General features: G+C 50.1%; 1 protein-coding gene across 4 annotated transcripts in view; it reads right to left on the reverse strand.

Annotated features, from left to right (window-relative positions):
* Window positions 1–19,447, reverse strand: part of SAMD11 (sterile alpha motif domain containing 11) — a 123,716-nt gene that overhangs the window by 33,054 nt on the left and 71,215 nt on the right. For all 4 annotated transcript variants that reach the window (XM_069874681.1, XM_069874682.1, XM_069874683.1 and 1 more), the window contains 2 exons: window positions 7,284–7,376; window positions 250–414 (listed from right to left, as the gene is read on the reverse strand). In XM_069874681.1, coding sequence (XP_069730782.1) covers window positions 250–414; window positions 7,284–7,376 — 258 coding nt within the window. The remainder of the gene's footprint in view (window positions 1–249; window positions 415–7,283; window positions 7,377–19,447) is intronic.

Raw genomic sequence — 19,447 nt, forward strand, 5'->3', positions numbered from 1 at the left:
CCCACCCCTGGAGGTGTTCAAGACCAGGTTGGATGGGGCTTGGAGCCCCTGATCCAGTGGGAGGTGCCCCTGCCCAGTTCCCCAGGGGCACTGGAACTGAATGGGCTTTAAGGTCCCTTCCAACCCAAACCATTCAGTGATCCTATGATAAATCCTCCTCATGTGCCCACAGGGCTTAGGGACATCTTACAAGGCTTATAGCGAAAGGCAAAGCGAGCCTCTTCTTCTCCCATTGCTAAGAGTCCGTACCTCCATGGCTGGGCACTGCCATGCTATTGGCCAGCTGGTAGAGTCGTTGTTGCTGCTGCTCTTCAAACGTGCCGTGTTCATTCAGTGCCGACATCATGCGTCGATAGTGCTCCTCCGGGGTCATCTGAGTCACTGAGTCCTCAAGCAGAGGCGTGTGGGAGTTTTCTGAAGGACGTAAAGACATGGTCTTTTTATCAAAGAGACATACAGTGGGAAATCACATAAGTACAAGGACGATGCAAAGAGAAAGGAGGGTAGAGGGACATTAGAACCATTTCCCACACCTCCACGGCACTGAATTTGATGTACCAAGCTGCCAAATGCAGCTCTTCTTGCGTGATCTACCATTACACACAGTCAAGGCACACCTACAACTTGCTAAACCTCCAAACATGGGTATGCTTAGGAGAGAAAAGTCTACAGCTTCGATTGCCGCAGCACCTAGAGAACTAGCAAACAACTCCCCCCACTCAAAGCAATAAGGATTGCAACAACACAAAATTACCAGCCAGCTCTCTACCCTCAAGGTGGCAAAGAGGACAGGCAGGATGGAAGAGTTCGCCGAGCTCTCAGCCTTTCATCTTTGGGCACACGTGATCTTTTTTCCAACTAACACCTGATCAGACACGCATCTCCTTCCCCCACCTTTCCAAACAAGGACACAGTAACGCGTGAGATGCTCGCGCCCAGTGTGGGTGATGCTGACAACCACGCAAGGGACAGTGGTGACAGCCCAGCTGCCCAGCTCTTGCAGGGAAGACGCAAAAGCAGGCTGGTTCAGTTCCGTACACATGGCTGAGCACCCCGAGGCCCTTAAAGCTGCACCCACCATGCCAACATCTCCATCTCCCTGGACCTTCTGCTTTGAGGAACCTGCCTGCTCCCTGGGCGGGAGGGATCCCAGTCTAACAATCAGGGAGATAAAACCACAGAGGCTTTGTGTTTACCGTAAGCAGAACTCGGAGTAATTACCGCTCTCCGCCTTGGCAGTGGCTGCTCTAACACTATTTTATCTCGGATCTTCCCCACAGGCAAAGCCTTTTCATTACTCGGAGAGGAACTCCCAGCAACAATCTGAACAGGGGAGGGAGGGGGTGGGAAAAGGCTCTCCTCACGCTGCAGTCACAAGACCACCGCTGCGCTCAGTGAATGACAAGACCACCCTACCGTGTGCCCCAGATTCCTGCTCCTCCATCCACCTCACTGCACAGAGTCCCTCGGGGATGGTGGCAGGTGACTCTGCTGCTAGGCTGGCTCCACGGTGAAGGTGGCGGCTCTGAGCACAGAGCAGCAGCAGCACTGGGACCAACACACGGGCACCAGACACCTGGCTGGGACGAGAGCTGTGGATCTGTCCCAGGTGAAAGGTCCCTAAGCGTGCTATCAGAAACCTGTGGCAAATCAATACAATCTGAGAGACCTGTAAAATGGGGCCCTGCCACAGTTATCTTCAGGACTGGGACCCTTCTGCCTTGGCCAGAATAAGGAGCTGCTAGTGTCAAGGTCTGTCTGCCACCAAACTCACTATACAACCAAGTATTCAGGGACTCAGATTTTAGGGACTTCATGTGTCATAATGAAGTCACATCCTCCCCAAAACGTAGGAGGAGCTAATAACAATAATAAAAGAGAATGAGCTGCATAAAGTTTCAAAAGAAAACGGTTGCATCACCAGCTGCCAAGGCTTCCTCTGCAAATAAGGTCTTTGGTCCCCCCCAACTCAGCTCAGCAAGCAACCTCCATCGGCACAGCAAGTCCTAGCCGTATCTGCCACCACCGATCTCTACCCCAGTGACATTTATCTGCATCTCGGGGACCGCAGGCTTCCTGTGTAATCACAGGTGCAGGGCTCCGAGCTCCTGAACGGAGCCACGTCCCCAGCCTGTACCGTGCAGCGCACTTGGAAACCAGAGCTGAAAGAGAGAGGTTGAACGAGACAGCCAAGCCATGCCTGCTCCCTCCTCCGGTTCCCAAGCCTGCACGACACCAGTGGAAGGAGCAGAATTCCCTTCCAGGTCCCCTTCCCACCAAGTCATTCTGTGGGCTGGATTCCCACCGCCTCCTCCTCTCTCTTGCCGCTCCTGTCACTTCCCACAGGGATGCAGGAGCGCACCAACTGTTCCAGTTCCCTTCTGATGCTCTGAGCCAAAGGTCTGAGGAGCAAAGCTGCACGCCAGAGACCCGATCTAGAAAAACACTGGTATTTTTTTTTTCCCCCCACAGCTGTGTCATTAGAGGAAAAAAGGAGGGAGGAGGGGATTTAATAACACTTAATTACCATAAACTCTATCGGATCTGCCGCAGAGCAGATTTCAGGTGCAAGGAGGGGTGGGAGAATGGGGGTGGCTAGGGGGGACTAAGAGGAAGGAGGAGTCCAGGGAAAGGCTGGATTTCCACACTTAAAACTTGGAAGATTTCACATGACTCAGCCAGCGATAATTCCAGCTTTGCTGAAGCTTTGCTGTCTGCTTTTGTCATTACCAGGGGGTAATGCGGGAGGCTGATCCCGTCAAATCTCTTCCAGCAGCCAGGTGTGAAATGGACTCTGGGACAATCACTTGGAATACGCAGCAGAAGCAGCGTTAGTTGGGTCTTCACGCTTTCCTACAAGCCTCCCTGTTTGCCCCAACCGAGGGGATCCCACCTCTCCCATCCCACCACCAACACTGCAGGCTGGCAGCAGCCACAGGGAATTCGGGCTCTTGGAGGATGCGGGTTTTCTGCTGAGCCTGAAGGACTTGGCATTGCTGCACCACCTTTCCACCAAGCTTTTATAAGGCTCGTCCTCCCCAAGAAATCCCAGACAGGGCAAAACACCGAGCCTGTCCCCATCTCCTGTCCTGCACCACAATAAACCCATGTGAGGCTGAGCCTCCCTTTACTGAGCCACAGTAAAAGCTGGAGGAGCCTCCTGCAAAACCATCTCACCCAGGTTCAAAACAAGGTCTTGGTCAGTAGTTTTAGGGTCTTTGTTGCCTGAGCTGTCACTGGCCGGGGCAGAGAGGGCCCATGTCCATTCCCACCATACTCAGCAGTGCAGGTTTGGGGGGGGCAGTGAAGTAATAGGAGAAATGGAGCCAAACATTATTTCTTCAATTTGGCTTTATGGGAGAACTGCCAAGCCAATCAATACACACCTATCCTGCTCCAAAGGAGAGGAACACATCAACAGGCTGAGAGAGTTGTTCAGTCTGGAGAAGAGAAGGCTCCAAGGAGACCTTAGAGCAGCTTCCAGTGCTGAAAGGGGCTGCAGGAAAGCTGGGGATGGGCTCTTGATCAACGAGTGCAGGGACAGGATGAGGGAAATGGTTTTAAGCTGAAAGAGGGGAGATTCTTCATGCTGAGGGTGGGGAGGTCCTGGCCCAGGTTGCCCAAAGAAGCTGTGGCTGCCCCATCCCTGAAGATGTTCAAGGCCAGGTTGGATGGGGCTTGGAGCAACCTGATGCAGTGGGAAGCATCGCTGGCCATGGCAGGGGGTTGGAACTGGATGGGCTTTAAAATCTTCCAACCCAAACCATTCTATGATTCTGTGATGACAGAGGCTGGCTCCGAATTGCTCAGCTGTGTTCCAGCTCTGGTTCTGGTCTACTTCATTCACCAAAGATGCAATCCTGTTTTGTTTTCATTTTAACTGAACTGCAACAGCTAAAGGAAAGCAAACGGCAGAAGGAGCAGCATATGAGCTCATCAGCCCATCCCAGGGTGGGGGGAGTGCAATATTATTCCCTACGTTTGTTTTCCAGCACCGAGTCCAGTCTAGTTTCATATCTTCCCGAGTGATGAGGCTTCTGCCAGATTTATTTTTCAGCAGTTCAAATAGAAACCAAAATACTCTTCCCCATTTTCTCTTTTTTGCAATCATTCCGTTTTACTTCATGTCTCAAGGTATTGGAGAAGCTCATCTCCAGAAACGCTGTTGCTGCAGCAGTGAGGGTTTTACTTGGGGGAATTGTCTCCCAGGGAGAAAGCTTCCTCCGTGACCTGCCAGCACAGCCCTCGCTCCGAGCCTCTGATATGCTCGCATTTCCATATTAGACGGAGAACGTTCTGCTCTGTTTGACAGCAGCGCTGGCGCGGCCCCGTTTCCACTGAGATAGGGCTCGCTTTTGATCTCTGGTGCGCACACTGCGAGCGCTGGGGACGGGGGAAGGGAAGGTTACTGCCTCCCCGCTGGAAGGGTTTCCAGCCCTACAGGTGTTTTTTCACTCAGTCAGAGAGAGGGAGTGATTTACTTGGCTGCCTCTGTTCTCCTTGCCTTGTCAGGCGCAGCCACAGCAGCACGAGATGTGCCGTGGGCACAGGGTCACTTCTCCTCTTCAAAAGGCGGTTCCAGAGACAATGTAGCTGTGCCCCGAGCATGGGCTGCATCCAGGGCCAGCGTGGAGAGGGGTAAAGTCCCCACTTCGAGCTGCCCACCACCACAGGAGAGTGCAGAAGGCACAGGGCACACCATAGGGCTGGAGGAAAAGGAAGGATGCATCCCAGGCAGATGCTGCAGACGCTGCTACCCGAGGGGATGCTGCTACCCGAGGGGATGCTGCTACCCGAGGGGATGCTGCTACCCGAGGGGATGCTGCTACCCGAGGGGATGCTGCTACCCGAGGGGATGCTGCTACCCGAGGGGATGCTGCTACCCGAGGGGATGCTGCTACCCGAGGGGATGCTGCTTCTGGGGCTGCACAGGCTACAAACTCCAGTTGTTCCTCGTTTCCCTTCCCACTCCTAAATCACAAACTACGCTCACAGTGCCTGGGTCCCAGCCAAGCCTGGGGCTCTAGCACGGTCTCACACTTTACAGCGCTGCCCTGCAGCAGCAGCTCCCAGATTCCAGGTAACTGGCCACTCGGGTCCTCTGTATTCAAAAATGGCTTGTCACACAACACGGATCCTTCTGTTTCTAACCAGAGCTGGAAACACAGCGACTGTTTCCTTCCCAGCCCTCCCAGGAACGCTGCCTGATGAGAAGGCTCCTGGGAGCCCCTCCTTTGATTCCCTTTTCATAGCAGGGAGTGGGTACATAAAGGTTCCAGAAGCACAAAAGTCTCTTGCCCCTGTTCAACCCCTCGCTGTTCTAATGGTGTCCCAGCATCACCAACCTAGGCTTGGAACACCTGCCCCAGCATCAGAGAGAAGAGGGGATCCCCCAATGATCTAATATGATAAAAAACATGTGGGACATCAGCAAAAGGTCCAGCTCAGAATTTCCATTGTCTCACACTGCGAAAGGGCAGGGAAGGCTTTCTGAGAAACAAGTGGGAGTAGAAAGTAAAAGTTTGCTTTTATTCAGGGCTTCCTAGGAACCCTTCTCAGCGACTTGGGGGAATCCCTGAGTCATTCAGAGTTAAGGAGCCGGATTTAGAGTGCCTGCTGCAAAGCCAAGGGCAGTTTCTCTGCCTCACACTGCACTCAACCCACTCGAGAAAATGCTGGGAAAGCCACAGAAACAGAACGGGATCGTCTGACCCTGCTGCTCCCATGGCAAAAACACCAGCTCGTGAAAGTTCAGCCATTTATTAGGGTGAATCCAAATGCGACAGTTTGGCTTCAGATGGCTTGATTAAAGTTCAGCCCACTCTCAGGCAGGCCACATAGGTTGCTGTTACCTGGATTCAGTTCCCAAGCATGCCCTATGTTGCACTCACGAGGGGTACATGCTTAGCAGAAACAGCAAAGATGACAGCAGGGGTATCGACTGCGCGACAGGAGTCTCACGCTCCTGTACAGCAGATGCGTTTCGGAATCTTTAGAAGCATCCTGCTGGAACTCACCTGCACATCTACCACCATCACAAGGATAACAGGAACAGGGCAGATGAAAGAAATCAAAGCAAACAGGTAAAGAGCAGCAGCACAGGGGGTTCCTCTATATCTTTCAGAAAAGCCCAGCAAAAAAACTAAGGCAGTTTAAAGAGTTAACAGGCAGGAGAGGGTTAAGTGAAAGAAAAGCTTCAGTATGGTCTTCGTTGTGGTTAAAAATATTATATTAAATGACACCACAATTTGACATCCTCTCAGAGCACCTTCCTTTCAGCTCATCATTTGGGGACAAGGAGTCAAGAAGAGACAATATACAGGGACATTACGTGAAATCAGGATGCAGTACAGGTCCTTACAATATATCATTATATATAGCATAATAGAAAGTATGTCTTAAAGCCTTCCTAAATTCCAAGCCCCTGCAAAAAGTCCCCTCTGAGATCCCCTGGATTGGTTATTGAGAACAGAGTCTCAGCTGCTGGACTCCCAAGCCAAGAAACAGGACCCAGCTCCAACCAGCTTGCTTGCTTTTTCTATTTGTAGTGGCCAAAGAGTGCAGGTCAGGCACAGTGATCGACAGGGGTGTTACTGACAGCTAATTAGTCTGAACTCAACAACAAAGCCTTTGAGTGAACGGCCTGCAAAACCTCATTTACTGCAACCTTGAGACAAACTCATTAACTGCAGGCTCCATTACCCATTCCACTTTGCCAGTCATAAAGAAAGTTTAAAAATCACCTTTATAGGGAAAAAAATGTCAGATAAATCAGGAGATTAAAAAAAACATAATCCCTAACAAGAGAAACCTTCTGCAGATTCCATCTCTATAGGAACAGTGCCATGAATGCATAAGAAAGAACCAGGCAGCACTATTCTCCCTGCTAGGCTTCTTTTTTTTCCCTTTAAAGGAACAGATGCCAGCACGATAATGCTGTATCTTTTATAATAAACATGTAATCAAGACATTCTGCCTGAAAAGTAGGAACACCCCTAAAATCCACCCTCAAAAGCTGCAGCTTGCTTTTTTAATCATAAAGCAATTATTCTAATTAAGAGGCAATCCCTTTCGCGCACTGCCAGCTTCCCTGCGATTAGATAAAGAAAAGCACAGCGCACTGGTAGCCTCCTTCATGCACCCTCAGCGCCGGATACTTGCAGCTCCCACACCGCAGCCTCTCACAACCCTCCCTGCCCTCCCTCCTTAATTTCAATTAAGTTGCACTCTTAAGAAAGGAGAAGAAAGGGGAAAGGGATGGGGGAGGGAGAAGCAGCACTTACCCTTTGGGGACTCACTTCTGGCTTTCTTGCTTTCTAAAGGACACTCACTGCTGCTGTTGGGAGAACATACTCTTCTCTTGCCTAAAATTTCATCTAGAAGAGAGATGAGAAACCTGAGTATCAGATAAGGTTGTACTTTCCTCTTTGCAGAAGCAACCAGAGAGACTTTGGTATTTTGCTCCTCTCTCTCTCTCTCACACACACATATATTACAGGCAGAGGAAAAAAAATGAAAGTAAGAAAAATCATCATCTTGAGAGCCTTGATCTGCTTTCCTAATCACGCAGTCCAAAAGCACATAATGACTATTCACACACTGATCAATGCAACGCTTTAAAGCTATAAATTCTGAATCCAGTTGATTTCCTTACTGAGTTTCATCATTTGTCCTGGTGCCTTTTGTCCCCCTGGTGTTTCCACTCCTTTCATGCCCTGATGCAAAGCAACTAGGGGAGAGGAAGGGGAGGAAAAAAACAACACACACACAAAAAAAAAAGCACAACAGATCTCTGAATCTTCCTACCACAGTATCTCTCTCTCTCTCTCTCAATCTCTCTCTCTCCCCCCCCCCCCCCTTCTTCCCTCCCTCCTCCTTCAAAACCTCAAGGTCCTTAGCAATCTTCCCCCTCTAGATTGTACGGAAACACTCAAGCTTTTTGCATTACTGCAGCCCTACAGCCCAACACAAAATATCTAAGATACAATTACAGCGTCCCCGAACAGATTTAAAATCAATATCCTCCCATAATAACGCTGGGGGAAACTGAAAGCATGATGTTGCATATGGGCAGGAAGGAAGAGACTGTTTGTCACTGCGAGCAGCAAATTCTCATCTATCAAGGGCTTGTTAAAGATGCAGCATCTTATAAGAAAAAATACCTCGCAAACAAGCACCATATTTGAGTGGGGATGCATCTGCCCGTGAGTCAACACGCAGGCAGAGCTGCTGCCATCGCCCCGAGTGTGTTGGATAAGAGAGGTTACAAACCCCCTCGGTGCTGTTTAGAAGGACGACAAACATTCCTTCTGTTCCAGGGGACATTTTAAGCCAAGCGGCTGTCCTTCATCCTCAGAATCGCTCCGCATCACTTTGAATTCAGCTAAGCGAGCCCAGGTCCCTGCCTTGGCATTGTGTTTATCCACAGACCCGGAGCAGCGATCGGTGGCTGCCACAGGAGGAGAGCAGACAGTGACGGCGCCGAGGGCAGAGCCTGCCAGGCAACGTCTTTATCCAGAGAGAAATTCTGGAACTCTGCAAAGTTACAAGTGGCATTTCAAGGTTTTCGAGAGCACAAGCTGCCTGCGATCTTATCTTGCCATGACCCTGTCACCCAGCCTGTTCACAGAACTGGCACTTGGAGACAACTGCAGAGGCTTTGCATCCATAACCCAAAGCAAAGTCAACGCAACACAACAGCGGCAACTGAGAAGCAGATGAGAAAGGGCACAGGCAGCCAGTGACAATACTTAAGACTTCTCAGTGCTTCACATCCCAGGTGTTGAGTCAGCCTTCCGATACAGTTTGAATTTTATCAATCCTGCCTCAGTTTACCCTTTAAATCACTTCTCCAAAGCCACACAGAGCATCGGCTTGCCAAGCATGCATCAAAGCTAGGAACAACCTGGTCTGGTTAAAGACATCTCTGCTCCTGCAGGAGGTTGGACTGGATGACCTGTAAAGGTCCCTTCCAACCCAAAGCATCCTATGATTCTATGACTCCAAGTACCTGGCCACACAGCATAAACAGAGTCACAAGCTCCCTCCTCACAGAGCTCTTCATTCTTCATGATGATTTTCCTGGAAACGTTAATCTGATGCTGCAAACCCTCAGCGCTGGAGGCCAAGATCATATATCCTCCTCAGAACTGTTCTCATCTGGGATTTGTGGCTTTGAAACAACAAAAGTCCCGTTGCTCTGCTTACCCCTCCCAGCCCGGGCAGGAGGCAGCAAAACCCAACAGGGCTTGTTCTTATGTACTTGAGGCAGAAGAGACTCCATGGAAGAAGTGGTGACAGAAGCTCCAGTTACATGTGACAGCAGTTAGAATATGAGCAGTAAAGATTCCTTGCTTTCACAGCTCTGCCAAGGCACCTCATTACCCTCCCATCACTCCTTCTCTCTTGCTATTCCGTTCCCACCCCCACGCGCCCATCTGCCAGCAGACATTCGCTCCGACTCGCACCGCGCCTCGATATTCCCAGGCACGTCAGCAAGCCAGGTTGCAAGTCCCATCTCTCTCCCAACCGGCTGCGCTCGTGCAGGGGAAGACCACGATCGCGCACGAACTCTGAAGCGGCATCAACTCCATCAGACCCACACCCCCAAACCACCCACTTAGAATCACAGAACGGGATGGGATAGAAGGGACCTCAAAGCCCAGCCAGTTCCAACCCCCTGCCACAGGCAGGGACACCTCCCACTGGATCAGGGGCTCCAAGTCCCATCCAACCTGGTCTTGAACACCTCCAAGGACGGAGCAGCCACCACTTCGCTGGACAACTTGGGCCAGGGCCTCCCCATCCCCATTTTGAAGAACTTCTTCCTAATGTCTGATCTAAATCTGCCCCTCTCCAATCTAAAGCCACCCCTCCTCGTCCTATCACTCTGTGCCCTTGTAAAAAGTCCCTCCTCATCTTTCCTGGAGCCGCTTTCAGCACTGGAAGCTGCTCTAAGGTCTCCCTGGAGCCTTTTCTTCCCCAGGCTGAACAACCCCCACTCTCTCAGCCTGTCCTCGGATGGGAGGTGCTCCAGCCCTCGGATCATCTCCGTGGCCTCCTCTGGACCTGTTTCAACAGTTCCATGTCCCTTTTATGCTGAGGATGATGCACTTCTCACCACACACACAAGTGAGCTGGTAGCTAGACGTACAATCAGGTGGGACAGCCTGCCACCAGCGGCACCACTGGGAAAGGTCCTAGATGTCTTCCAGTCCAGATTTGAACTGGCTGTCCAGAGAGATCCCACATCAGCATATTAATCTCTAGGATGATCTGTAGCATTTTCCTTCCAGCATCTCAGGTTCACATTGTACCAAAGCACCAAATCCCACACACTGAGATTCTATTTGGGTTGCCTCCCAGCAGTTTTTATGGCAGTCAGACCACAGAAGGAAAATTTTCCTCCCTCCCCCCTTTCTTTTTTTCCTTTGTTTCAAGCACAGTCCTGGGATTTCTCGGAGACTCCCTCTGCCCCCAGAAGCGTGGGGACTAAACCAACAAGATATACAAGGAAAATGGAATAATTATCACCAGTACTGAGGCACAAAGATCTACAACCTGCCCCAAATGTACCGAGTCAGTAGGAGGGCACAAGATGAAAAGCAATCTTTGGAATTCCAGCCTAGTGTTGTAAGGAGTCACACCCCCCTCTTAGCGTTCTTAGCTGCAAAGCAGGCAAGACACAGGTCATGTTTTCATTAGTTACTCAGTAAACCCACAGGCTCTGGGGTACAACCTAAATGGCAACGTATTTGTATTACGGCACTAATCCTTTGCTCTCTCAAACCTTACGCAAAGCTTTGCCATGCCTCTTCTACCTGCAAAACACGTGCCCTTTTAAAGGACCATGTACACAACTCATCCCTTTATGCCCCCCCATGCCATTCATCCAACCATTCCTTGCACAAAGAACCAGGACGGCGGTTGAAAGCGTTGGGATGGGAGCAGCCCCAGTCCATCTTCCCCAGCAGCAAAACCCAATATGTTTTGCAGATGAGCCAGCAGCGTCGCCTCTGGATGTCCTACCACCCTCAGAGCCAGGTTGTGCACGTGGAGGACATTGCCACTCACTGACCAGAAAGCCAAAAGATAACTCCTTGCTCAGCACAAGCACCTGCAAAAGGCAACACTCCACCTTAAAGGATGGAGAGGGATAGTTGGGAATGACTTCCCAAACTCCTGCTTTTGCCTCCTCTCTCCTGCCTTCTACAGAGCGTTTGAAAGGAAGCCAAATCAGGGCAGCTTTTTAATATTAAAGCTGAAAATGAAAGACATTATCAGTACAACTGTAACATTACGAAGCCAGGCCAGGTGATAACAGAAGGAAGGAGTGCTAGAGGAAGCCCCAAGCATACTGATCATCTCCCATGCAGGTCCCCAGCTCCTGCTTCACATTCCAGGCTCCTGCTGGCCTGACAAGGCGATACAGAAAGCAATCTAGAGAGGTTTTAGAAACAAAGTCAAACGTTTTCCCTGAAGTCCTAGAAATCAAAGTGGATTCCCCCGCACTTTCATATGAAGAGAGAGTCTAGCACTCACCTGCTGCACTTCTACAGCGGAATATGAATAGAGACAGGCCAGGAAAGTAGGTCAGCTGGCAAAGGGCAGGGCTTCTGCCTCCATATAGAGGTATCACCCGGTGGCTTTGCAACCAAAAAGAGAAAGGATGCAGGTATGACTCCATAAAATGAGCTTGTGTAGAAGCCAAGGCAATGTGGGTTTTATCTGATCACAGCCCTCTTTGGACTTGAGGCCACTGGTGGAAACATCACCTGGAAGTAACAGTGCTTTGTCCTGTGCTGCCTCTAATCCGCAGCCTCCCTAACAGTCATGTTCACCAACACATCTAAGAATCTCAAGCCTCATTATCAGCTTTGAAGAGAGGACTTGGGAGCCTAAGTCAGCTGGGAAGATTAGAAAACCTATCTCCTGGTTTCCCCAAACAGGGAAGGACTTTATCTCCTCTCTTTACAAGGGAACCTGCAGCAGAGAAGATGCCCCAAGGACACACATTGCACCGAGGGCAGGATGCGAACGAGCCCATGTCCCAGTGATTGAGCAGAGAGTTTCACCTGGAGAGGGAAAATGGACAAATATGAGGTAGACACAGAATTTTTCCCCTAATGATGTTGTTAAGAGGGTGGATGATGGAGCGAGTCCCAGTTACGGCCAAGGGATGCACCACGTTTTTCTGCACCGTCTTATGCTACAGACATAACTGGAAGAGATCAAGACCAATCTCACGCTCCCTACCCATATCAGTGGGTTTGCTCTGAAAGCTTCTTGGACCCAGAAACCCTGAATAAACAGAGAACTGAGCCAACTTAGATGGGAAATGACCCAGCCTCAGATAGCCAATATGTTAGAGACTCCTTTTTTTCACCTCTTTCGCACTATTTTAAGAGGAGGAAAACATCCTCCCTTGCTCACAACTCCCCCATCCATCTTAAATCCTGGAGATGACTGTTCCCACTGACCAGTCTGAAATGTCTTGGCAGCGTCTCAGTTTATTCAGCTCTCCTCTTTCCTCTGGCATGAAGAGCCTGCCACCAGAGGAGCTGCTCTGCTCCAAAAACTCTGGTGCCCCAGCCCTGCTGCTCAGTCTGTTCCTGCGCCGAACACAACAGGTTTGCAGGGACCCTGGAGACTTTCCTTCCCTGGCGTTGGGCTTGTGCCTTTGTAAGGAGCAGCACCAGCTTGCCGAGTCCCAGCAGGCCCAGAGCTGCTCTCAACAAAGGCTGTGGCTGAGGGGCCACGCAGGAGGCTGCGCGCAGCAGCGTGGAATCTGGCTGCACATCGGCCCCATCCCTTGCCAGCAGGAATCAATGGAACAAAGGCAGAGTGAAGCACAAGGTCATGGGAATAACGGGCCATAATTTAACTGAGGGCAACAAGAATGGAAAAAAAAATAAATTATTGGGGATGCTGGGGGAAGGGAAGGAGTGGGCTTCTGGGACTTGGGATGCTAGAACAATATGAGCGCATGCCAGCTCTCGGGGCAGGGATAGTTCTAGCAGGGAAGGGGGAATTACTGCTGGATCTTTGCAATGGGGATGTCAAACCAGCTGCAAAATAAAGGTAGCATCCTCCTCCCTTAATGGCTTTAGGGACATGGCAGGCAGCGGGCTGCAAGCCTTAGCTGTTGCACTGGGTTATCTCATTGCTCCTTTATATCTCCACATCTATATCTATTTGTTGGTTGTCATTTAGATTTAGACTGCAAGCTCTCCAAGGAAGGAAGCATCCTCCTTTACTAGTCTTAAGACAAACAGCTGAGCAAGCTGGGCACCCCTAGCTCAGGACAGTCCCTGGTCCAGACCAAGGTACCTGCAAATGCACCCAAAGCATCATGGGTTCAAATTCTGTGAAAGAGGCTCTTGGAAACAGAAAGGAAAAAGGAAAGAAGGGAAAGGAGGAATGCAATCTGCTAATGTGCCTCTTACAGCAAAGTAAGAAGAATGCAGTATGAAGTCATCAAAGGTCTTTCTCACTTTGAACATAAATTAACTTTGGCAGACTGGTTGTGCAGTCATTCCTCAACGGCACCAAGAAGAAGACTCCAACAGAATCACTGAGGTTGGAAAAGACCTCTAAGATCATCCAGTCCAGCCATGAGCCCAACACCACCGTGCTAACCAAGCCACGTTCGCTGAGCTCAAGGCACTCCATAGGAAGAAACATCCTAAAGCCAACCAACCCTGTCCTAAACGTGAGTTAACCCCAGCACATACAAAAGCTGCAGGCACACACAACAAGACAGCAGTTGAGTAGAAGGGTTCCCAATGTATAAGATACCAACCATCCTTTCTTAGGCTTGAGAAGGAGCCTGCATTCCCCTTTCTCAGCTCTAACCACTTGGCCATCTGCCTTTCCTCCTACCCTACAAGCAGTACCCTGCTGCTTCCCACCTCCCTGTGCTCAACGTTCCTCGCTGGAGCCGAGTTCCTAAAAGCTCTGTCCAATATTTCACTTCCCAAGGAGTGAGAGCGGGAGGTGAAGGTCATACTGGAGCCACCTCCTGTCTGTAATGAGGCTGTTTATTAGAGAAGGTGCACCAGCATCTCCTTGTCTCCCAGTTTCTTACAAAATTCATTTTTACAGCATGCACCAAGCCATGGAAAGGTAGTAAATATTCATAGTATGAAAAACATTCACGGAGAGGATATACTGCACTTAAGAGAGATCGGAATTAATTTTATATGCTGCAGAGAGGCTTTTTAGCAACTGCAAACTTGTGAAACCTTGCTCTCTTCCAGAAAAGATTAAAATAACGAGGCTGGGCTGGAAGTCCAGGCCTTCTGGAGATCACTTCCCAGCTCTAGAAAGGAGCCATTCTAGTGGATAAAATGGGAGAAGGGGGAAGCTTGTTCAATCAGGAGACTTAAGCGCGGTTCCGACGAGGATCCCGTTTCCCTCAAGGGACTACAAACCTCTTGGGTAAAGGTTGTTTGGCCTCAATTCTGTGATAAAAAGCATTGGTCTGGTTCCTGCCTCAGGCCTGGGGAATGCCACGCAACGCCCAGCCGTGCCAAAAAGCAGAGAAGTAAACGGCACTCGCGTTCCCCTGGGGGAATCTTCCGTGTGTGGTCCGTGCCAGCAACCCGGCATTCCCTCCAACCCCCAGGACAGCTGCTCCACCTCCTCTGGCTGCTCCTTCTGCAAACCTCCCAGCGTTTCTTTAGAAAAGCCAGCGCCGAAGACAGCGATTTCCAACAGAGCTGCTGGTGGTGCTGTGCCCTTAGAACCATTGAAATGTCCGATTGCACTCATTCAGCCCCCTGAAAAAAACACTGCTCCTCCAGCCCGTGACAGCTTTGACAGCCAGACTCCTTAATTCCTTTTTCTTATTCCCTTAATCTGTCATCTTTATCAGGCTGGGGAAGTGCCAGGCAGCATGCAGGAGCCCCGGCCCCGATCAATCTCCACATTACAGCTGACAGAATGGTGCTAATAACTTATTGATCTAATGTTTGCCAAGCCCCACTGGGGCTGAAAGGCTGCCATTGATTGGCTTGAGGGAAGGAGCCTCTCAGCTAAGAGAGGAGCGGAAAGCCTTCAAATTGTCTTCTTCCCGAGGAGCCTGGAGACGGAGGGAGGGTGGGGAAGGGAGAACAGGGAGGAGGACAAGGGAACTAACTAAAGGCAGGAAGAGAAATGGAAAGGAAGAAGGGTGCGTATGGTGGGTCTTTTCCAACCTGGTGATTCTATGATATGTGAGATGGAGATTAAGAACAGAAAAGACGGGGGCAAAAAGAGGGTTTGAAAAACCAAAGAAACACAAGGAGGAGGGAAACAAGGAGGAAAGGGGAGAAAAGCAAAGGAAAGAAAAGGAAGCTGGCAACAAAAAGATTGCACAGAGCTGAAAAATTAATGGCAGTTGACCCTCTTCTTGCTCACAGCAAATCATTAATAAAATCCTCCCAACCCCCAGCCGTCCATCCTAGAACAGCTCCTCCCAAGCCTGTTCATGTCTGATCTCTAAAGCGTTCAGCACTGCAGGCTCTCCTGACCAGGTCTGAAACCACAAGCTTGCGTGTGGAGAGAGGGCATCACCAGGACAGAGAGCAGTTTAACTTCTGAGTCTGTATCCTACAGGGATATGCCTGCAACTTAACCCTTGGGAATTCCCACCCATCTCCTTCATTTGCACCGAAGAGGCTAAATAACAGTAGAAAGGCATCAGAGGGAAAGGAGTTGAGGGTTTTGACTGTGTTCCTGTAGAGAAACCAGAGCTTACCTGTATACGTAGAGACAGCAGGAGGGAACAAAACCCCAACACGTGGCCTTTCCCAAATTACAGTGAGAGTTATCGGTTTTTTCCCATTTACCAGAGACCAGCCCGGGGCAGGGGAGTGTTGCCAAAGGTGCTGGAGCAGGGCTGCAAGGCAGGGACCGAGCTGGCAGGGCTTCAAGCAAAGGCAGTGATGGTCCCACACTGCGCTGGCAGGTTTGCCTGCCCCCGGCGCTCTAAATGCACAGCGCTCAGAGTTTCCTGGTGGGCTTCTCTCAAGTCTATCAACCCAAAAGGCTGGGCCAACATTCTTGCGTGACATCTCCAATGCATCCACCCCCTGCACCTCTTCAGCAGGGCTTCTCCCTCACCTTCAGAGTGCTCGTGAAGCTGTGAGTCACAGAGCACCCTGCTGACTGCTTCAAAGGAACAAGGAGCAGAGCAGCAGCCCAACACCTGCTACCTGGGCATCTAATCACAACACAAGCTTTGCAGACACAGCCGTGAGGAGCTTGCCCGGGGGACAACCTTAACCCTGCTGTGAAGGATTAAACCCACAGCATTCAAACCTGACGACACAGAGATGCACACGAGCACTGGAGCAGGAGCAGCATAAAATCCCTGGCTCTGAAGCATCAGTCTGACTGGTGGCAGGGTCAGAAGCAGCCACTCGCTGCCTCCTCTCCACCCAGAAGCAAGCAAGGATGGACAAGTCAGGCACCGCATTAAAACCGGTACTGGATTTCTATATATAACATCAGTGAGATGTCACTGCACTGATGATTTGTTTTCAGCTCTTTACTGGCTGCCTGTAAGGCACCTGGGAAAGAAGGTGGAGGAGAGGTTATTTTTGGAAGAAGGATCATCTTGGCTCTTCTCAGGGCTGCAAGAAAAGTAGAAAGAGTCAGTGTTTATTTCAGTTTCAACACCACTTCATGTTCTGGTCCTAAGTTTGGTGGCTCTCTGGCCAGCGGTCAGAGAGTGATGGACTCGCTGTCCCACTATGGCCAGTGTGTCCTGCTCACACCAGGCACAGAGGAGGCCAAGCTACTACTTAAGTTTGTCCAGAGAAGTGGTGGCTGCCCATCCCTGGAGGTGTTCAAGGCCAGGTTGGATGAGGCTTTGAGCAACTTGATTGAGTAGGAGGTGTCCCTGCCCAAGGCAGGAGGCTGGAACTGGATGGGCTTTGGGATCCTTTTTGACCCAAACCATTCTGTGATTCTATGGCAAGTTCCTTGTCCAGCTACAGCATTGCTTTCCTAGAAGTGAAGAAGACGTACCTTGAAACACATCACCGACCTTCCCAAAGATCAGAGTCATGCTACAAGAACCCTCCTGCCAGGAACTGGCTTCAAATCCCTGCCAAGAGCAAGGTTTTATTGAATTCCAAGAACAGGGCACTGAACTGCCTCAGCTCCTTCTCCTCCTGCAGTGACAAAGTCAAGAATAAAAACTCAACACTCCCACCAGCAAAATCCTCTGCACTAACCTACGCTTCAAGTGCAGTTGTGGGGCACAGTAAAAGGAAGCGCTTCCATGCTGGGCTTTCCCATTTTTCCTTCACCTCTCAGGACCTCCGTTTGTATCACAAAAGGATGCTGGTTACCTCCCACCCCCACGAGGCTTCAGAAGAAATAAAACTGAACTTAGAGAACACAAAGAAACGCCAGTCCTCCAGATCCAAGCCAAGAGGATGAATGGCACTGACAGAGCCGAGCCCCTCATGTTGCCTAGATAAACAACCGTCCTTCATGGCAAAACACGCAAACAAATGTGGCTGGGTTTACAGCTCCTGGATGCCCATTTGGTGCTGATTTTCTGCTCAATTTAAGGAAGCAATTCAATAAAGGCTTCTGCTTTTTTTTTGTTCTTGTTCGGCTTTGTTAAATGAAAACATGTCTGCACCCGAGCTCATTATCACACGCTCGGAAAACAGCCGTTCCCTGTAATTCTGTCTCTAACCATTAGCTACAACATCCCTGATCCCAATTCTTTGTCACCCCCAACATTAACTCCTCCTTAGCAGATGAAAGCTCTTGGCCTCGGTGCAAAGCCAAATGAAACTACGGGGAAGCCCTCCACGGCGGGCACGCAGAGTTCAGGGACAGGCCCAAAGAAAGCAAGACAACTCATCTGACCAGCTACAGATCCACGCGTGTGAGCTCCAACCACTGCCTTGGCAATAAAAATTCCAAGACCAGTTTGTAAATGTGACTATGTTTACAGTTCACTCCAGAAACTTCTCCTCCTCCCTTGCTTAGTCAATAGAGCTTCAAGAGGAAAGATGAGAAAGGAGCACTAACATGGAAGAACAAATAACCTTACCCAGAAGAACAAATGACCTCACCAAGAGAGGAGAGATCTCTCTCTTTCAGGATGTTTTTGAGACGTGTAGAGGAACAGTGTTTTTCCAGAACTGAAAAAGCACCATGTATACACGACCTCCAGTGGAGCAGGACTCCTGAAGTGAGATTCCTCAAGGGAGACAGATGTCATGTTATCATAGAATCTTAGAATGCCTTGGGTTGGAAGGGACTGGACAGGTCATCCAGTCCAAACCCTGCAGGAATAGGGGCATCGTCAACCAGATCAGGTTGCTCAGAGTCCCATGCAACCTGACCCAGTAAGATGCCAGAGATGGGGTCTCTGGGCAAACCTGTGCCAGTGTTTCACCACCCTCATTGTGAAAAATTTCTTCCTTATATTCAGTCTAGATCTCCCCTCCCTTAGTTCAAAACCATTACCTCTTGCCTTGTCACAACAGGCCTTGCGAAAAGTCTGTCCCCAGCTTTCCTGGAGCCCCTCTCAGTACTGGAAGGTCACTCTAAGGTCTCCCCAGAGCCTTCTCTTCCCCAGGCTGAACAACCCAACTCTCTGTTCTCCCTATCACACAGGATTTCCACAGGCATCATTGCAGGTTAATATGCTGCTCCTTCGGTCACTGAGAACACCCCTGCTCTGAGGCCAAGCCTCTCCAGGGTCTGTCATCTCCATCTCATTGACCAACAACCCCTAGAAAAAGCCCAAGCTCTCTGGAAGCTCTGAAACATCAGAAAGCTGGCCTGTTGCTGCATCCAACATCACAGCCAAAGAAGTCTCTAATCACTGGGGAGGGGTCTTTAAACCCACATGCGGTCCCAAACGTTACATGCAGGACAACAGCAAATTGCTTGCTCTCTGGAGCGAGACCTGATATTCTGCCACGTCTCCATTAGGTGCCTTCTCTCAGACAATATTCAGCCACCACGTCAACTTTCTCTAATCATGAGGGGCAGAAGGAAGAGAGGTTAAGATCCACCCACCTTTCTTTAGAATCAGTGACCCTCATCCCTCCACTTCTATCCATGCAAACATAGTCCTACCGCAACTGGAAAGTCATGAAGTTGCCGCAGAACGGAGGGCGTTTGAGGAGAGAAAGAGGAGAAATTAAGAGGATTTTTGCAGGGGAGAAATCGTTTAGGGCCTTGGGACCAGGACTCTGTTGCAAAATGCTCATTCAAATCCTCAAGCAGTGTACCAAACACACACACACAAGGGAGAAGGTGCCCGTACTTTCTCGACAAGCCCTGGAGCTCACACGGGCTCCTCTGGCCTCCACACACGCCCTGGCAGACTGCATTAGGCAAACTGGATCGAGGGGATTGGACTTGTTTACAGACACACCGCTAGCTGCTTAAAGGGGCTCTAAATCCGTGTTTGATGTGCAAACCATCA

The sequence above is a fragment of the Phaenicophaeus curvirostris genome, chromosome 22 (genome assembly GCF_032191515.1).
Source record: "Phaenicophaeus curvirostris isolate KB17595 chromosome 22, BPBGC_Pcur_1.0, whole genome shotgun sequence".
NCBI lineage: Eukaryota > Metazoa > Chordata > Aves > Cuculiformes > Cuculidae > Phaenicophaeus > Phaenicophaeus curvirostris.